We start from the raw sequence: 18,075 nt of genomic DNA on the forward strand, positions 1-18,075 counted from the left end.
TGAGGTAGAAATAAAGGCTCATTGCTTCAGGGGTCTCTACCTCTGCTAGGAGGCACTTTCAGTCATTCTTATGGAGTGTGACCTCCGTAGACTATTAAATCTCCTTTTACTCTCTTAGATTTTTTGAAACCATAAAGGTGAATGAATTACCCGAAGGCAGCCAGGTATGTGGCAGGAATGACACCTCTCTCAGGCTTGAAACACATGACCCACTGGTGAGATATTGATATACCCTCTCTGAAATCAAACATATTTTATCCCTCCATCCAGACACATCATTTAAGATGGAACTTTTTAGAGGTCAAGCTATTTTTGTTGAGCCGCTGCATACGGTGCACAGGTCTGTTTCTCAATCCCTGGCACAATGCCCAGATAGGGACTAAAGTGTAATGACTTCTTAAAGTGGCTTACTGTAAATAATGAAATTACTGAGAATTTAAGCAGCGTTTGCATTAAACTGGACAGGAGAAGCACTTTGGCACACACAGAGCCATTCAGGAGAAAATTATGTTGGGTTTGACTGGACTCTGGGGAGTAGTGGTGTGGAGGTATAAGGATATAAGGAGGAGGGGGGAGTCCCTGGAGGCAGCATACGGGGGGTTGGTTTCCGTTGTGGCCTATGAGTTTGGCCGCTGGTGGCCGACAGACCTCAGTAGCGAAACGGAGTGATGGATGATGCTGAGAAAGAACGGCGAGTGGAGCATTTCGTGTTGTCCAGGCAGGCTTTGAAAGAGAGGTGTAAAGCTTGAAAAAAAGAGAATGAAAAGAGATAGAGGGAGTCGGAGTGAGAAAGAGCGTGAAAAAACAGAAGGGAAAAAGCATGACAGGAAATCTGGGCATCTGCAGGACAGAGATAGGGTCACATCTCGACCGTTTATCAAAGAGGAAAGCAGATTTCACAGCTGATGGGTCTCCGTGGCAGGTCTGTAGACCCCAGGGGCTCAGCTTGGCATGGGGGACAGGAGTTGTAGTTATTGCTGCTGCAGACCTGTTAACACAATCATGTTGCACTGTCAGCTTCATATGCCTGACCTTACTGAGTGAGTTTTATACGCTCTTCATCCTTCTATTCCATCCAAGTGTGTAACTATTTTGATATTTTCCAAAATGATAATAGAAGAGTTTCAATGGGGGTTCAAGTTTCATCTCAAGTAGAGGAGCAAGTCCTGTAAACTGAAAACAGAGTAATTGGTCCAAGTTAGATCGCTTTATAAAGCAAAGGAAGACAAGTGAGGCAAAGTCAAAGCAAATAACAGACAAAAGGACAAAAAAAGAGCAAAAAAGAAGGTGGAAAAAAATAACATTGGCTTATTGCTACTGTGGTTAGCCACTTTCCCCGCTCTGTTCCTCTTCCTCTCTCCTCTCTGTCTGACTGATGGAGCTGCCAGTGTACCGTCTCATCCCTCACTTCTCACACTGATCAATCAGACCATTAGACTCCAATTACAGCCGGAGCCCCGGCGCAGGTGAGCGACAAGCACATTCAGCTGGGCTGCCGATGACGCCTTCGTCCCAGCTTCCTTACACTCTCTCAAATTAACGCAAATTAATAGTGACACTTAGACACAAATGTCTGCAATCGGGGGGCTAAATTAACAGTCTGGGTTGAAGCTATTGAGTAGCAGGTGTCTTTAAAGGCAGTAATTACCTATGCTGGACAGAACCGGGAGGAGAAGGTGGCCCGTGGTTTGCCTGGAGTAACAGGCCTGGCCCTGGTGAGCCTGGCTTCCATTGTAGGTGTTAATAATTGATTGGGAGGCAAGCTATTAATGAGCAGCAGATTTAGTGCTGTGTTGTAAATGTGTGTTGATGAGGGTGTTGCCGCCTCTTGTACAATGCCTTACCAGTGCTAATTACTGGGGCTTAGTCAAGGTGCAACTGTAATGAGTCTGGATTCAATAGAATTCTGGTTGTTATGTGTTTTGAGGCCCTTTTAGTGCAATTACACAGTAATTGAAACACATAAAACTCTCTTAATTCCAGATTAATATCTCTCAGGCATTTTTTTTAAATCTTGTCTTCTTTTGTTAATGTTGTTGTATTAGCCCAACATGCTGTGAACACGGGTTTATGATTGAAACAAATCAGCTGGGACCTTGATTCAAAACCAATGACCTGAAAACCTGCAGATTACAAGGAAATAATAACAGTCAATAAACTAGTGTTCTCATAGATGAACACCTTAAAGTAAACATCATAATTCCAAGTCTAAAAAAATTATATCTATTTATTCTTTTTTCCCCTAGTTCTGTTATAAAAATCAAGCCTGAATTAATTATTTTAAATCCATGGGGTTCAGTTTCAGACTAAAACAGGGCCTTGAATTCCTCCGTAGCATGCAGTAGATATTCCCATGTTAATACATATGCACCATGTGTCCACATCTTTGAGTCTACAAGCGCTTAAGTGTGTTTCAGGTCTTAGTGTTTGTGAGCATGCTGGTGTGTGGGAGGGCATGAGCGCAGACAGTGTGCTGCTTTTGGCTGTGAACAGAGAGCTTTAGCTTGTAGACTACAGAAGAGCGAAAATGTCAAGATACTGTCCTAATTTTCACCTGGGACAGAAAGAGAGGCAGAGGCTGTCAGCCGATGGAGTGTGATTATTGTGTAATTTAGTACAAGGGTAGGAATATGGTCCTGTGCAACCAAAAACTGCTCCAGAAATTATTCAGACCATCACTCAAGCCATTTATCTCACCCCTTTTGCCCACCCTCTCCCTCCACTATGTTTATTGTTAGCTACCCCTAAACTTTAACAAGTGGTAGCGGATTTTTCTGTTTCAGAAATTATATTTTTCTTCTTGTCATTGCTTCATTAATCAAGAGGAGGCATTCTGAAAAATGTTTTGTTTTGGAGGCTGCAATCTATTTTGTGTGTGTGTGTGTTGTAGTTAATCTGCGCCCGTGGCAGGTTTCCCCTCCGAAACGCAGCGCTAAGCAGCGGTATCGCAGGCCTATTGTTGTAGCCTCTGTCATAGCAAGGAGAGCCTGATGCAGGCCTGGGCTCGCCTGATAAGGAAAAGAGGATTCAACATGGCTGGAAAGGAGAATCAGTGGGACTTGAGAGTGGAGTACGAATGGGGCAGATGCGCTCGCACACACACGCAAGTACACACATACATACATACAGACTCACAAACATACAGAACGATGCACACATACACAGTCACACATGAGCCGACGCACACACAAATCATCACCATCATCACACTGGCACATGCCCAGGCAATTATTTACAGTAACATCCAATTACATATGCAAGAAGGCACCCCAGGATAGGACCTCTCTGTAGCATAGCTGCTAAATCACGCATGCACATGCACACAACATCAAATATGCATGCATACAAACAAACAATCCATTTAACTAAAAAAAAAAAAAAAAAGATGAGGTCTAAACATTTTCCTTTATGTTTGCATTTAAAGGTGGCCTTTGCTTTCCATCTGAAAGTCACACTGCCTCAGATATGGTTTGAAAATGTCCAACATTATCAGAACTAACAGGATTTGAATTTCTGTGTTGGACGCACAAATAATTTTGGCAGCGAGAATGTGGCTTCATCTAATGAAATAATGGGCCCAAATTTTAGGCGGAGAACCAATTTGTGATTGCATGCATCAATTATTTCTTGGGTTTAAACCAGTATCAGAGCCGGGGTCTCTTCAGATGGGTAAAATGGTAATTAGCTGGCCTGCTTTTCATTGCTTGGTGTCATCCATATATTTATCGATGGCATTATTGATGGTTTTCATGTCCTTAAATGAAAGGAGGAAACATCCAAGCAAATTCTGTTGAAGAAACCCTTTTAATCTGGGTATTTCTATATACAAATCAACATGTGTTGTTTGTTTTTTAGTCAGATAATATCATGGTAGACTGCAAAAAACTAAACACATAAAACACTTTTTTTTTTATGTTGTTCCAGCCTCAAAGTTTCGTGAGCATAGCTGGAACTCATAGCCACCCACATTAGCCATGAAGCACACAGTTCAGTCAGCTAGTCAGAGCTATTACAGCCACAGCTGAGCTCCACTGTTTGAGAGATAATACATGGTTGACTTGATCTACAAGTGAACCTGACATTTTGCTGTCCTTACATCACAACACAACTACCCAAACTGATATGGCAGGTCCCCTGATAAGCAGAGCAGGACTCACTGATTTGCTTTGTGTTCACTTTACAGTGATGGCTGCACAGTTTCCTCAAACATGCCCAGAGTACAGTGACTACATCAAAACACAAACACAAAGGAGGTGATGGTTTGCCGCATAATTTATGGTGGGTTTTAAGTTGGAGGTGTTGCCAAAAATAAAAATATCACATTCCTAGTTTTTTAACAGTAAGTTTTTGCATCTGGATATAATTACAGTCAGTGTTCAAAATTCACATCTAATTTCTCATTAATCCTGTTTGTACATTTTCTCAGTTTTCTGCATTTTAGGATGAACTTTTCACTTCCTGCAATTGTAAGCAGTTACTTCAGTAAACCATAACAAAAAAACTACTACAAAAAAACTACTACCATAACAAAAAGTATTTAATGTACTGGGATTATCGATGATACAATGATGAATGGCAGCAATAGTTCAAGCTATTTCTTATGAGATTAATTACACTACCGTTCAAAAGTTTGGGGTCACTTTGCCATGGGATTCAATAGGGAAGTGACCCCAAACTTTTGAACAGTAGTGTATATTACAATACATTAAAACAGTCTCTGGAATACTAAAATGTTATAATGATTATAAAAAATACATCAGTACATATAGAAGTATATCTGTTACATATAAAGTATGGCTCTAAATCCTTACTGTACTCTGTGTGCAGCAAAATCTCATTTTTTAGGTGCAAATGTGCAACTATATGCTGAAAAGTTCAAGAACATCTCTGTTTAGCTTTTTAATTCCTGCTACAAATTACTTGGCGGGATGAAGTGCCTTCATTCAATAGTATTTTAAACAGAAATGTAGCTGAGGTGGGAATCAGATGGCATGCCTCCGCCCTAACAGATACTCCACTGTATTGTATTGTAGGTGTAATAGATAGACAGGTAGTCATCATCCTCCAGCAGTCTGGTCAGTTGCAGCAACGCAGGGACCAGTGATGACTGAAGGCCCCAATGAGGCTTCCGATCCTGGGGTAGGGGGTGGGGGTCCAGTCTTCACACACGTAGGGCTAAAAGGGTGAGCTCAGTGTCTCTTTTTCCCCCCACCTTTCACAGCTCTTTGGATGACTGCTGCTTACTAGAGACCCATCGGGGATAACAAACTGTCACACTGAGGAGATGTATCTGCATGCTTATGGTTACTGTGTGTTGTAAGCATCCACAAACAGCTTGATATGAACATTCATGAACAAGTGTTCCATTCAGGATAGCAAGTTACACACTATCACTTACACACTTATCTAGAGAGTTTAATAAATTTGAATGACTGCTGGTAGGAGATTTGGAGAGATGCTTCTTCACCTGTGATCTGCTCAGCTTTAGGAGGCAACAAATAACCGGAGCTCAGCCTCAGTCTTTGCAGAATGACAGTCTGACAGTTAAGCTCAAAGTCCCCGGCTTCGCACATATCACCTTGTATTACAGTGTACAATATGGCTTCCCTAATGAACGGTTATCCTTCACTTCTATGCACATCAGATCTCAAATGCAGCAAAGGCACAAGAGGAGGAAAAAGAAGGAGGAAGAAGCCAAAATAAAGAAAAGTGAAACAAAGCTGAGTGGTGCCAGCTGCTTTGCCATCTGTCACTGTCATGGCTGTAATTTGCGATACTATGTTGAAACAAGTTTCTTGAGAAGTCCTGAAGATAATTTCCGTATGTTTTTTATTTACATGCCTCTGATAGTCCTCTTGGTATCCCAGTGCAAAGTAAGTTTGGAAGGCTCGCTGATCGCTGACCAGTCCAGGAGAAATTGTTCTTCTTGTCATCTCTTTTTAGAGAAGTTTCAGTTTGACCTGTTTGTTGAGAAACTCTAAATCAAATGTTACTTACAGCCAAATATGAATGGTCACTATTAGAAATTTAGACAGGCTCTGGGTTGCCTCTTTGAAGAGGGATGGCCACCCTACAGGGATGCGAACCCCTGCTGGTGAACCTTGATAAATCCTCCCTGTCCCCTGTCCTGGCCTTAGCCTTCTGATCTTCAGCCTAGTTGGCTCCAAGCCTATCAAAGACAAAACCCTGTCAAAATGACTCTGGGTGAATAACCAACCAGGCAGAAAAAAAAGTCCAACCTTCTGACAAAGAAAAAGAACAAACATAAAACCAAAAGAAAGAAGGTTTGCATTAAAGATAAGAAAGCTGATAGGTCTTAAAGGGGAGATGAAGGTCTGGACAGTGTCCATTCTCTCCCTGGTGGTCCAGCAGTGCCTCATTAGATAGAAGTGTATGAGTCTGTCAAAGCAGGAATATTATACCACAGGGTCGTCAGCAAACTAATTGGGTAACAAAGACCATTTCCAGCTCGGGAAACCCATCTTTAAACAGTCAGCGTGCTGAGCCTCTGATAAGAGAGTTCAAGTCTAATGCGTTTAGTGAGGGGCAAGTTCACCATCTTTATCTTATTTACTTAACTTGGTGTAAATATGTTGGTCTTTTACAGTGGATTTGGTAACACTTCATTTTTCTTAGGTGCATGCAGGGATCAAACCACTGAGCAGTGCAGCAGGATGTTGGTCAGGTAGTGCTAATCACACACACCTTTGTTTGGTCCATCATACGTTTTATATGTTTCTTCACCCCCAGCGATTTTTTGATGTCTTGAATTTCCTACTGTGTTTGTTATAATTATTATTTTGAACACTTAGATATATTTAGAGCTCAGGTTCAGAACTGGTTGGGGCATACAGGATCAGAGAGTCTCCTGAAATATAAAATCATATACAGTAGATGCCGTTCTAATGCATCATGAAATTTATAACTCCAGCAGTGAAGAGCAGGGAGTTCAAAAGAATATTAAAATCCAATACCTAAAGGGGGGCACCGTGGTTTATCTTAAGTCAGGGGCTTTATTCAAGCATCATGCCTCCTATTTCATTGTTTGTCTTTATTTACTGCCTCTGACTGATCCTAGTCTTCCATGTGTGCTTATGAGAGGAGGGATTTGTTGTGACCTCATTGACTGATTGACTCCTGAGCTGCCATTTCTTCCTCTTTGAAGAAATCCAGTGTCTGCATGTTTATTCCATACAGAGGAAAAAGGGAGGATCTGTCCAGTGAATACGCCACCTGGCACCTTGACCCCCAGGGGCCATGGTAATATCCATACAGGTGAACATTACTGGCTCGAGGTTCCCTATTATGTTCCCTCACACAGCACCTTGCCGCTCGGGGAGTCAGACTTAACTTACATGCAAAAGATCAAACAAGTTCTCCCCCAATAGAATTCAAATGGAAAATTTGGAGTAATTCAAATAGTGAGTAGTGAAGCGACGAGGCTGTTCTGTCCCCTGACCAAAGCCAAACACAAGAGGAGCACACGTGCATATGTGCGCTTTACCTCCAAGACATGATTAAGTCCTGGAGGGCATGCATTACATATTCAGCTTTCTCTTGTTTACAACTTCAAATAGTTCTTGGGACATAAGCATTAGACGTAGCATGGAGTTGGGAAGTTGAATTAAACATTTACAGGTACAAAGGAAGCGAGGTTTGTTAGAGACAGAAGCTGAAGGGCTTGGTAAAGGTGGGAAGGAACTATGTGATGAGTACAAGAGATGTGCCTGTGTTAAATGAAAGAAAAATATGAGCAAAGATATAAAAACAAGAAAGGAAAATATTTAATGTGGAAAGGAAGTCAAAGTAAGACTACAAAAAGAAAGAAAAATCAGGGAAAGAAAAGAAGGCAAGGTAGAGAAAGGGGGCTTCTTGTCTTCAGGACAGGTACAGCTTAAAAACTAAACTGTTTGGGTTTAGAGTTGGAGCACCTCAATGTGCCTGAAGGTCTTTAAGAATAGAGGATGGATGGTGCCCCCCTCCTTCTCCTCTGTCTGTATCTCTATTTCCCAATACACTCCTCTCTTATTTAACAAGCTGACGAGTCATCTTAAAAGACAAAAACATGTCTAAATGTACTATTTATAATTAAGCACTTCTAGTTAAAAAAAAACCCCAAAGAGCCCATCATTAGTCTGCTATTGTTTAAAAAACAACAACAGAACATACAGTAGTCATGCAATGCCACCCATAGTCAGAATAAATCCAACCACTGAGCAACTCAACACAGTGAAATAAGTAATAGCTAATGCAGCACATGAACTTTGATGCTTATAGTCCAGTCAGCAGGATAAAAGGTGATTTAAATGAGAAAATATTTATTCCTCATAGCGGCACCATGATAGCAGCAGTCAAATAAAGGCACATGCGCACAGTGATGGGTGTCCCTTTAAAGATTCCGGGAACAGCGGTGACTCTCTCAATTTAATCGATTTTAAAATGAAAAGTCAATTTAACAAAGTTGAAAAGAGAAAGATGGGCTAAGGGAAGAAAAAAGCATTCTCTTGCACTCAAGCAGTAAACTAACTGCCGCACAGAGCAGGCAGAGATTTCAGCTGAATTATCTCCCACCTCACATTTGCTCTTAGGCAAGCAGTTTAAAAGCCAAGCGATTGAGCCAGTGATCCAATTTGAAATGCAGAAATGATTAGAGCAGCTTGCCTCATTTCATATCGAAATTCTCTGATTTATGACAGGGCACCAGCCAAGATCTATCTCTAAAGGGAATTAGTGTGCAATTCCTGCATATTTCTGTTATTTAGTCTCCCAATAGCAGATGCTATAGCCCTAGAGAGAAGGAGAGAGTGGGGGGAGAGAAATGAATGAAAGCAGTATGTAGGTATCTTTTCATTTCAGGAGATGTAACCGTGGCCATTTAGAAGAGGAGAAAATGACACAAAAGCAGACTTGAAAAATGGAAAGTATTTCCCACTTTATGGAGGATGTTGACAGAGACTGTTATTTCAAGTGCAATAATAAAAATATATATATATGCAGCATCTAGTTAAGCGTATACACAGCTTTTTTTTTTTCCATTATGAATGGTGGGAGAACACACAGGGCGAGCTTGGCTTTGGCTGGTTTATTCAACAAAAAAAAGACCCTTGCAACTCATCCATCCTTGAGGCTAAGAAAATATTAATACGCAAAGCGATAACGAGGGCTAGAGGAAAATCTCCCTTAATGAAATTTCCAGTTGACCACATGCAATTTGTTTCATCGCAGTGAACAACTAATTGCAATGGACGTTATCAAGGTGTGAGTGTGCTGTCTGCTGTAAACTGGCTGGTAAAACAGGTACAAATCCTTTATCCTCACTCCCATGTTAGAAACAGAGAGCATATAAACTTGACATAACCCATACACTTTTTTGCGCGTGTCTGTTTGTGATTGTGTGTTATGTTCATACTGTTGGTATCATTAAAAAAAAAAAAAAAACATGGAACTTCAAAATTATTTCCCAGGTCGATTCACACTACATGTTGAGTAATTTTGCTGGTGTTTTCCTGCTTTCACACCAAGTGGGTGTTGAAAGCTGAAGGTAAAGAGCCAGGGAATGTCCTGATATATTCAAACTGAGTGGTTTTGATCTCTCAGTTGTCTAAATCCTGCAGCTGTGGGATCAAGACGGATACAGTGCCAGTTAGTGACCTTGGTGATGAGAGGAGGGGTGGGGGTGTGCACGATGAGGAAAAGAATCATTCCCACCCAAGGTCTGTATCGATTTCACCTGCCCTGACCATGAAGCGGGTTAAGAGTAGCCAGTGGTGGTGAAATGGTCAGCAGTGATATCATTAGCTTGTTGTTTACACAGGGAAGCAGGGAGTTAGAAGAAGGCTGAGTGTCACAAGCCACTTTCTTCTTCACCTCCTTCAGCTGATCAGAGGATCATGGTATCAAGGAGGGATTAGTAGCGACTTGGGATTTGTGTGATTGGTTAATTTATTGCGGTGATGGCAGGTCTTTCATCTATGGCAACATTTAATCAGCGCAGCCACAGAGGCTATTACAGGTTAGCTCCTTTCTGGAGTCAGCCTGGCTGTGCCATCAACTCTATCACAATTCCCCTGAAATTTCCAAATTATCTGGAACAGGCTTTAGCTTCTCAGTAATAAAAATTAGAACAGATTCCTGATAGAAGCTCTTGCTCACACAGGGCCAATTATAAATAGTACAGCCCTGCCTTGGAAGAGGGAAAAGGGGAAAGGGGAAAAAAATCCAAGTCTGAGAGATGTGCGAGGAACTTATCGTTCAGCCCCTGCTCCGCTCTGATCCAAATCCGTGTGGCTGAAAATTTATATTAGATTTTATCACAGAGGCCTAAGTCTAGAAAAATCAATGAAGGTTATCTTTTATGTTGCAGCAACTTGTGGAAATATTGATTTTCATTTTATAGCGAATTTGGAGCATCAGTTTGTAATCACTTCCTCGCTGACTACACTGTTTTGGTCACTGTATCTCTTACACGAGGAACGGTAACAGAGCTCAGAGAGGTGAAAGAAAAAAATAAAAATACCAGGAGAGTATTGAAACCACTGGAGTGAAGGCAGAAGGTGGATAAACCATAAGAGACTACACAGAGAAGGAAGCTGGGGGGGGGTTACAGGCTCTGACAGGGATGATAGTCTGTAAACTGATATGAGCGACTGTATCGATATAAATGTCACTAACAGTTTGTCGTTTTGGGTTATTATTCTTTATAATATTACTTGTTAATCTTGAAATAACATTCGCATATTAATAAAAATACAAATTTAAGATAGTTTCCTTGTAAACTAACCAACAGGGGTCGTCATATTTTCCCTTCATGGTGCTGTTCTGGACCGGAAAAAGCCTCCATACGTCACATCCCCCAGTTGTGTGACTGCAGCGGGACGGAGGAGTTTGTTTCCATAAATCCAGTTCATCGTGCATGCATGCCCTCGCTCCAGGCAAATTGTAATTTTCTGCCTGTCAATCTGCATTTTTTCTGGCCTCGGCCACTTAGGCCAACTGATCCAGTTATACTAATGTTTTCATTTGCATTTGCAGACGCTCCTCGCAGACGCCACAGTGTCTTAATCCCAAATATGTTGCATGCAGTTTCTCGTGTGCGTTCCTTTGTCTTTGAGACGGCTGGTACATGTGGCATGCTTACAAAGCAGATATTGTAACTATAGATGCTTTATGCAAATGTGCATTTAGAGGGTGTCATTGGTTGTTGCTGCTCAGTTTCCAACAAAAAGGAGCCACAGGAAAAAGAGATATTGACAATTAACAAGCTACATGACAAGGATTTACTAAGTTTCAGCCACAGCAGTCACTAAAGCAAAGATTATGTTTGCTGCCATGAATTTAACAAATTTCATGTGACTTGTAACAGTGGGAAGATGTCTCATTAACATGATATTTAGTCTCTGTTGGCTACATTAAGAGCAGCTGGAATATCATGAATTCCCAGAGGCACCGAGGGATGGCAGAGAGGCCTCTCGCCTCTGAATAAGAGATGGCTCCAGTCTGGAGATCTGAGAAAGGGTTAATCTGATTCCCATTTCAGATAGTCGTCCTAGCAACAATCAGCCGGTCTGCTCTGCTCCTTTGACAGGGGTGTGAGATTTTCAGGTTAGCCTGATAGAAGACTTCATTGTGAGGCTAATTCGAAATGTGGAATTGTGGATGACTTAAATTACAGAGGTCCTCTCTCTTTCTCATCTGCTGCCAGCATCGGATAAGAAGATGCCAGAAGAAGGAATAAGAATATCAACAGATGCAATTTACTGTCTGTGTTTAATCAGTTTGGCGTTGTAGGTTGCCAACATGTAGAGTAACATATAAAGAGACACTGTTTAGAAATCTGTCTTTAAATAGTCTGTGAATTAGTTTTCTTCATTTTGCCTACAGAAGAGATTCCTATCAGCTCTCTGAAAAGTGTTTGCTATTTGTAAATAATGCGCTTTCAGAAATATTTATATAAATATATATAAAATCTGTCCTCCAGCCTTCAGCTAGATAGAGTTCATGGAAAGAGACTTGGGTGGGTGGAGGAGTAGGAGGAGGAGGGGGCATGCAGGCACACTGCCGGAGCACAGCGCTCATCTCTTGTGCATATCTGTGCCAATTCAGACCTTTAACATGCTCAAATGACATTTGCATTTATCCTTGAAGGTTGTTGCCTTTTGCGGGGGAGAAGTAAGTGAAAAGTGCAGGAGAGGGCTGGTATTTTTCTGTTGCATTAGGCAGATGGACAGTGTCCTGTCCCTGGCTGCCTCATATGGGAAAAAAAAAAAAAAAAAAGAAATGAAATGTCAAGATTGTGAACCCAACCCATTTTCTCTTGGCTAAACTATTTCTGTAACATCCTAATAAAGGGTGGGGGAGGTGGGGCTACATGGTTCAAAAGGAATGGCCTGGAAATACTGACACTGTGGCTTTGAGTAATACACTACTGTACACAGCTGCCTAAGATATGACTATCAACCACCCCCATCCTCAAATCCCTCCTCCCACACACCACAACACCACCAACACACCATTTTATAATGATATATATAAAAAAGACACCAAAAATAAAAAAGAACAAAAAAATAAAACTCATCTGTGGATAAACAAAGCAAATCTGGTGGCTTCACCACGCGAATCTGTTGCAGAGGCTGTTTCTCTCTATCTCCCTTTTTTTATTCATTTATTTATCTTTTTTTTCTTTCAGAAGAAGAATAAAACTCCACATTTGACCTCTGACCTAGAAGAAAAATGACCTTACACATTCAGAATAATTTTCCGGCATATTATAAAAACTCTAACCTCAATCGCCCTTTGAAATGGATACTGATTCTTTAAATTCTTCCCCGCTTGTTTCAGGAAATAGTGAGATCCTGGTGATAGTGAGGCACAATGTGCCCAAAGTTCACTGCAGAACACTCACTTCCTTCTCTGTGAAACTCACCATCCTATTTATTTTCTTTAGGTTTTTTTTACAATTACTGGACACCTGGGGTATTCCTTGTAATCTGCACAATCAGATGCTGGATGACTGAGTTCAGTTCCTCTTTTCTGATACAATGCAGGCTCTTGAACCCATTTGTCTTCACTCCAACCGCCACTGGGAGCCTTTGTCTGTAGGCCGTCATACACATACACAGAAAAAACAAAACTAATTTTTAAAATCTTCTCAACAATGCATAACAACTGGTACTGTGCTGGGCTTGAGCTGCATGCTGTTTAGTTTCTGAAATTGTCTCTTTATGGCCATTTAGAGACGTGAAAGCGAGTAACTCAGTGGTTATTAATATTTCTTTAATCACCAAAATAAGCAGATGATTAGTGTTTGTTATCTGTCCTCGACCAGAAGACGAAGAACACGGTCCCGGTGGTGCTGAGCGCCGGCCCCAGGTGGCTGCTGGATGTGACTTGGCAGGGAGCAGAAGACAACAAAAACAACTGTGTGGTGTACAGCAAAGGTAAGCAAGCAGCTCCAGCATCCTGTTATCTCTGCTCAGCGCACAACGCCACAATCCTCCATCCACTCCTCTCCTGCCTCACACTTCCTGTCTTTCCACTTTCTTTTACTGTTTTCTACTTTTCTTTCTCACTCTTCTCACTTCTCAAAGTCACAGACATTCACTAATATTTGCATCTACACACTTACAAGGACACATGCATGCACACTCCCTCACGCCATATCAGTTTTTCTCATCCAAGGGGTAATTTATATCACTAAAACTGATTAGGAACTGAGAAACACCACTTGACACACAAAGTTAATAGTCTTTAGATTTCACAAGGTAATTAATGTTCTTTTTTCCCCTTTATTAAACTAAGTGAATCCCTATCTCAGGATAGATAGCAAGGAAAGCATAAGAGGAGATGGGTTTGCCATTTTACTTCATTTGCTCTCTCACTAACTCAGCTAAAATTCAGTCATATAGCTTTAGCACATCAGTGGTATTCATGTTACTCCCACTGGAGGAGGATTTACATGAATATATGTGTGGGGAAAATACCAGCATCGCTCAGAAAATCCATGTTGTTTTTTGTTTAAAGTGACGCGAAAGGCACAAAAACTTTGATGACCCACAGTCATAAAGATAAATTCCTCAGTCTGGAGCATTCTGTGGAGCAAAACCCTCATTAAAATCTCCCATTGCAGATCAGTGGAGATTTCAGTTTATTTGGGAAGATGCATGAACTGCATATAGCAATGACACCACGGTCCCATGAAAGCACCAGGGTCCTCGCAGCTGTAATTGGGTCTTGACGGGCGTTAACCAAAGAGACAGAGCAAAATAAATACGTAAATAAAGTTGTGTTTTTTTCGGATTCCAAAGGGTGAAGAGGGATCCATTTATCACTTTTCAAAAATGATTACCCCGTGACAATACCCCCAAAGCTGAAATGGAGCTTCTTCTCCCTCAAAGTGAATAAGTGGCAGGAGTGGGATTTGCAACCCGGATTTTCGGTCTCCCAATTCTCATCTACTAATCACTAGACTGCACTGGGGAGTTATCCTCTTAACCGGCTACTTAACTTTGTGCTCTTTATCACCAAATCATTAAAGTTTTGATAAGCTGTTAAAGAAGATTATGCACTTCTTTAAAATCTTCTAATCTTTTTGCACAGAGACTGACTGTATGAAACAAAAAAGAGGCCAATAACAGGATTTTTTTCACTTTTTTTCTTTTTTAAGTCAAGCAAATTTCCTCTGCCACTCTTCATATTCGTATCCAGGAGATAGCATCACGTAGGGCGCAGGCAGGCCAACGTCATCACCTCAGCTGGGTGGTGCTGGCAGCTCCTTTGTTTGTCACTTCTGGCTTGACCTTATTAAATTAAACACAATAACATCTCCAGACGACCCCTTGTGAGAATTGTTGTGTGTTGTACGCTGTGAGTTCATTACTCTAAATCCTCCACAAGAATCAGTTCATGCTTGCCAACTGATAATAAATGATAATGGAGGAAATGTTGAATGGGATGAATTAATTTAAATCTCAGAGCAGAAGTTAAATATCTCTCGTCATTTCAAAGAAGCTGGGAGACAATTGCTAAATCTAAAATTTGGCAGCATTAATACACTTTTTTTCATTTTTATTCTATCTTTAGCATGTTTTTATCATAATTCACCTCTTCAACTTGCAAACGATGAAGAAGTTTATACTAAATCACAATATAAAGGTTTAAATGTTATTATGACACCAAAATATATAAGAAATTTCAGATGTGTAATTCCATACTTGACTCAAAAAGCTTTCTAGAAACTTTGCCAAAGTGCGTTGGATAAATTGGTTTGGTGTCCCTTCCTTTTGGTTTTTCTCTTGCAAAAAAAATTGTTCCACATTTTGCTCCTGGCTACTTCTTCTTTTTTTTTTTTTTTTTCTTTTTTTTTTTTGCACATGGACTTGGGAGTAAGTTCAGAAAGTGGTTGAAGCGTTTGATGCCGTCCAGCCGTGTGACTCTTGCATCCAGGCTGATTTATGCCACTCATTCTTCTTCATCGGCTTCTTTAAAATATTCCAATCTACAAGTCTGTGCACCCTCTGGAGGTGACATTGAAATTGAGTGCCAGCGTGCCGAAACTGTCAAATCTTTGTCACATTCAATATTGAATTTGGGCTCTTTGCTGGAGTTTTGAAGTTGTGCTGGAATTGTGGTCGTATCTGGAGTGGCATGGATCAAGTCAAGGGAAAAAAGCTTCTTGGAAAGTCCAACAGGAACTTACTTCCTACCTCGAAAAAGCAGAGGCCCAGATTGTTTATATCTTCACCCCGCTGCTGTTTCCCCTCTGTTGGCCGCTTCATTGCTCCCTAAGATGCGTTATTTATGGAAAACAGTGAGTATCTCAATGCACAGTATGCCTGAGGAATATGTTTTGGCTCACGTTTCAGTGGTCTCGGCTTTCTTTAAGGCTGCCTGCAAAGATAGTAGCAGTTCACTTTGGATGCTTGCCAGTATGAATCTATGGGGGAGTATCTCTAAGAAAGGAATGGTGATTGGTTTGAGTGGCTGAAGCTGAGTGATGGGCGTTCTGTCCTGTGATTTCTGCTCATCCTCTATCCCTGAAACTTGTCAGGAAGTTGGAAAATCCTGTTTTTGTATGGAAGACAGGGTTTAAAAAAGGAATTTTCATGGATGTCTTGTACATGCAGTAGATTGTGTAACAAGCAGTGATGGGCGGTGATAGGTAATACACAGGATGCTCTTGGTCATCAGATTTTCTTTTTAATTAAAGTAGGTTAAATTTAATTCTTTTATAGTTAAAAAAAACTATTCTTTAGGTGTTCTTCTTTTTCCTCACATGAAAATAAAAATATTAGCATTAAAGAAAAAGAAACAAGGAAGTTAAAGACCATGAGTAATGTCTGAGTCATTTAAATGTCTCAAATTGGGATTCACAGAGCTGTTTCATGAATATAAATTATTCTTAGAATTCCCTTTCTTACAGTGAGAGGAAGCAAGAGCCCTGAAGTGGAAGTAAGAAAAGTGCAATATCTGTTTTTCCCAGGCTGTCAGCATGGCCCTGTTTGTTTTACATTAAACTCCCAGGAAGAGCCTTAGCAGCCAGCCATTACTAAAACTCTCAGCTCTACTACCGCGCTAACTCATTATCGAGAAATCCACCTGGAACTCCCACAATGCTTCCCTCTACACTCCGACAGTCTCTTTGAAGCGCTGAAGTTATAGAAACAGGCAGCAAGTCTGCAGAGTAATTATATGTTACAGTAACACCGGCGAGAGGGAGAGAGTGACAGACAGCAAGATGGAGAGAGGAACCAGTGGAGAATTTTCTCCACAGATAAACAGCACAGTGATAAACAATGCAGCTAGGAAGTAGGAAAGATTTAATACAGGAAACAAATTCCAGCACATTTTGATTTTTTATTTAATTTTTTTTTTCATCAAACATCTGCTAGCTGGATATGTTAGAGGTGGAGACCGTTCCAAGCTGCAAACCTGCCTGATTGGAGGAATTTTCAGTTTAGAATAATATGTTGTTAGAACAGCTTCATTAAAGAAAAATAATCAAATTTTTCTTATTGTTAATATTAAATTTGAATTCAGTATACCATCATCCCTTTTAATGAAACCTCTTGCCTTCATGCAGGATACACCATTGAAAACAAGCACATTCAGATCAGAGCTGAGTTTTTTTTTGTTTTTTTTTTTACAAAAAAGGACATTTTAAGGGCTAAAATACAATACATGACTCAATTCATTCTATGAGCCTTCATTGCGCTTACCCTATTGTTACCTGATATCTGAGCTCATTGAAACTATACACATTCAGTGTGACCACATTATGGGGCATTATTCAGAGGTCACCTAAACTTTTCAACTGTAAGCCTCTTAAGCCAGACCACATTCAGATACAGCATGTCCAATAAGTCTCCAGAGCAACTGAGCCCATTGTTCGTGCAGAAATTGACCAATGTAACTAGGCCGTTTTACATAAACCCGAACAGTACAGAATTAGCTAACTCTCTGTGTCTTTGTATTATTTCATATCCTGTAAGTCCTCACTATCAGATTTTTTTATGCCTTCATTTGCTCTTTCCACTGATCTGCAGCTGCAGACCTCTGAGACATACAGTGAATCACCTTGACCTGCGCAGACAGATGCAGGTGTTATTATTTTTATTATTTGCTTTTATTTATTTTTTAATTTATTTATCATTATTATTATTATTTTGCCTTTCAATGAGCAATAAAAGCACAAAGATGCACTTCTTCCTGCACTGCTCCCAAGGCAACATGCAGCATGAAACGGTGCGAGGAGGAGACTCTTACAGTTCAAAATTTAATTGTTCATTTCAACCCTCTTCTTTTAAAAATGACTGCGGCGAATAGGAGGTGCGAGGGTTATTATCTGTTATCTGGGAACATAGCGAAATAGTGTGACTGAATAATAACTAAACAAGTGACAAAATGTAAAAATTTCATTATCAGTGTATTAAAACAAAATTTTACCCTAAAGGAGTTCCCACCACAGCTCCGAGCAGCCGACTAATTATGTTTAATTAAAAGACAACAGAGATCAACAGAATCGTTTTCATTAGGAAATTATTAATGATTCCACTGCAACAATAATTGATTGCACTGAGC

General features: G+C 40.5%; 1 protein-coding gene across 3 annotated transcripts in view; it reads left to right on the forward strand.

Moving 5' to 3' along the window:
* zfpm2a (zinc finger protein, FOG family member 2a) overlaps positions 1-18,075 on the forward strand; it is a 113,070-nt gene that overhangs the window by 56,975 nt on the left and 38,020 nt on the right. For 2 of the 3 annotated variants that reach the window (XM_041988389.1, XM_041988391.1), the window contains one exon: positions 13,325-13,436. In XM_041988389.1, coding sequence (XP_041844323.1) covers positions 13,325-13,436 — 112 coding nt within the window. The remainder of the gene's footprint in view (positions 1-13,324; positions 13,437-18,075) is intronic. The other variant, XM_041988390.1, reaches the window with a different exon arrangement.

Source organism: Melanotaenia boesemani, chromosome 6 (genome assembly GCF_017639745.1).
Source record: "Melanotaenia boesemani isolate fMelBoe1 chromosome 6, fMelBoe1.pri, whole genome shotgun sequence".
NCBI classification, from domain to species: Eukaryota; Metazoa; Chordata; class Actinopteri; order Atheriniformes; family Melanotaeniidae; genus Melanotaenia; species Melanotaenia boesemani.